General features: G+C 34.8%; 2 protein-coding genes across 2 annotated transcripts in view; one reads left to right on the forward strand and one right to left on the reverse strand.

Moving 5' to 3' along the window:
- Positions 1 to 1,814, forward strand: part of urp1 (urotensin-related peptide 1) — a 7,439-nt gene extending 5,625 nt beyond the window's left edge. The window contains exon 4 of the mRNA XM_062039850.1: positions 1,783 to 1,814. Within this exon, the coding sequence (XP_061895834.1) occupies positions 1,783 to 1,814 (32 nt within the window). The remainder of the gene's footprint in view (positions 1 to 1,782) is intronic.
- Positions 1,815 to 1,968: 154 nt separating this feature from the next.
- Positions 1,969 to 2,500, reverse strand: part of clic2 (chloride intracellular channel 2) — a 17,108-nt gene continuing 16,576 nt past the window's right edge. Inside the window, exon 6 of the mRNA XM_062040009.1 lies at positions 1,969 to 2,500. This exon is cut by the window's right edge and continues 235 nt beyond it. The gene's annotated coding sequence lies outside the window, so the exon portion shown is untranslated.

Here is a 2,500-nt window from a genome sequence, read left to right on the forward strand (position 1 = left end):
ACTATTCGCCCATAGCTGGGGTTATTTACCCATAGCTGGGACAGGGGTTGACTGGGCACCAGGGCATGTCCACACACCGGTGGGCCTGCATGCCCCGTCTCTGGGGCCCCCTGCTGCTCCGAGATCCCGTACAACTTAGCCTGGAACCGCGAGGTTCCAGTTACCGTGTGTGGCCACGAGGAGGCATGTACGAGTCTTGACAATGGAGAGGCTATGTACCGGCTGAGGAGGCTTATGCACTCGGCTCCTCTTTTCGCCCTCTGAGACAGAGGGCTAGCCGGCGGCACTAGCTGAAAGCAATGAGTATCAGGCAGAAGCAGCATGCAGCATAGCAAGCAAAAGCGGCATGCAGCATGCACTAACTACAGGTACTACTACTCCAAGGCTACTGCACTAGACGCATCACATCGCCCTGTGCGATGTTTTCTGCACACACACACCCGATACCAAGTAGATACAGGATCATACATTGGTCATATTCAAAGTCCTCATGTGTCCAGGGACATATTTACTGAAAAAAGATTTTGTGACGATGAAAAATATTGATGTAATCATCGTAGTATTGACTAGGTATACTCCTGTACTTGGTATCATTACAGTGGATGTTAAGTGTAGATCCACACATGGCATTTGTTTACATTCAGGAGCGCTAGCTTTTGTTAGCTGTTAGCTATTGTATCCTCCTATGATGTGTAGTGAAGCATGTTTAGTTATGAACAAAAAAAGGAACCAGTATTTTTCAAAGGGAGTATAGTACCGTTTTGATTCATTAGTACCGCGGTCCTTTACTAGTACCGGTATACCGTACAACCCTAATATATTTTATATATATATATATATATATATATATATATATATATATATATATATATATATATATATATATATATATATATATATATATATATATATATATATATATACATACATACACACAATTTATTTAGTTATACATATATGTATATATATATATATATTCATGCATGTATGTATATTTATTTATATACAGAGTTATATATATTTAATGTATATTTATTAATATACATAGTTATATACGTATATTATATTTAATGTATATTTTATATACACAGTTATATATATTTAATGTATATCTATTTTTATACATAATTATATATATTCAATTTATATTTATTTTTATACATATATATATTTAATGTATATTTATTTTTATACATATATATTTATCCTATTAGTTATGCAAGCTTGTTTAGTTGTATTTAATATTTACTGTATATTTATATTTTTATATTTTATCCTTATATGTTTTACTATTTTAAAGGTTTTATTTTTACTTCGCAGCATTCCCAAGAGGGAGCTGTCTGCATCAGGGGTTACCGGCCGTGCTGTGTCAAGAGTCCTGATGGCCATGGTCTGGTGACCACCTGGTGCAGATGGCTCCTGTGATAGTGTTTACTCACCTGGCTCCTCTGTACTCAGCCACAAATTCATTTGTTCACATTATGTGCGATGATGGGGGATGTTTTTAAGTCTGTAAAGCACTTTGTGTTGCATTTATTTTATGTATGAAAAGATAAAGCTTTTGATATATTCATATATTTGTTTAATGACTGCTTCTTTATATTGCATTGCATCAAAGAAGGCATCATGAAAAAAATTTAATTGAACCCACAAAAATGTTACTAAATAATTTAGAAAAAAAATCCAATAATTGAAAATTAGATAGGTATGTACAGTTAAAAACATGTTGAAAATATTGAATGGTATTCTTTTTAATAGCTTTTGTTTTTTTCCCCCTGACAGCTTGTTTCTGGAAGTACTGCGTGACCAATTAGACGCCAAGGAAGCACCAACGATACTCTTCATCACTGAATGAAGCTCAATAGAACATCTATTTTTTAAAAGTTGTCTGTTTTTGTGTGTCCTAATAAAGTCAGGTATCAGACACGGGAGTCCTGTGTTATATTTGTTATTTACGCAAAAGTCACACACCTTTTGATTCGTTTATTGGTGTAAAATGAACACATTATTATTGTCAGTGTTTCTCCATACAAATTAATTTGACTGGCTGGCGTTGAAAATAGACTGTATGTACATTATAAACACAAATTTGTTCAATTAAATAACAGTCAATTACACAGTTGGCCTGTTTTTAATCAAACATTCTGAGATTTGGGCACTGAAGGGTGCGTTCACACTTGTTTTGGTTCCATTCAAATGTGACGTTAAAAACAAAATTGTGACAAACATGTAAAAGAAAGTGTCAATGCTGCTCTTTAAAAGTATATTTTAGAAGCTTTTGGTGAAATCTAAGCTGTAAATATACCAGAATCAAGACTTAACCAATGCATTCAAGACATTCCCAATAGATTTGGTTTGGAATATTTCAGTAATATACCACGAAAGCTGTGCCAAATCAGTATTTCATGTTTCTATTTGTTCTCTGTTGCCCAGCCTTTGGTACCGCGACAAAAACACCAGCATGATAGCTTGGCGACTGGACCACAGTCTGGAACCCCAT

This window comes from Entelurus aequoreus, linkage group LG28 (assembly GCF_033978785.1).
Source record: "Entelurus aequoreus isolate RoL-2023_Sb linkage group LG28, RoL_Eaeq_v1.1, whole genome shotgun sequence".
NCBI lineage: Eukaryota > Metazoa > Chordata > Actinopteri > Syngnathiformes > Syngnathidae > Entelurus > Entelurus aequoreus.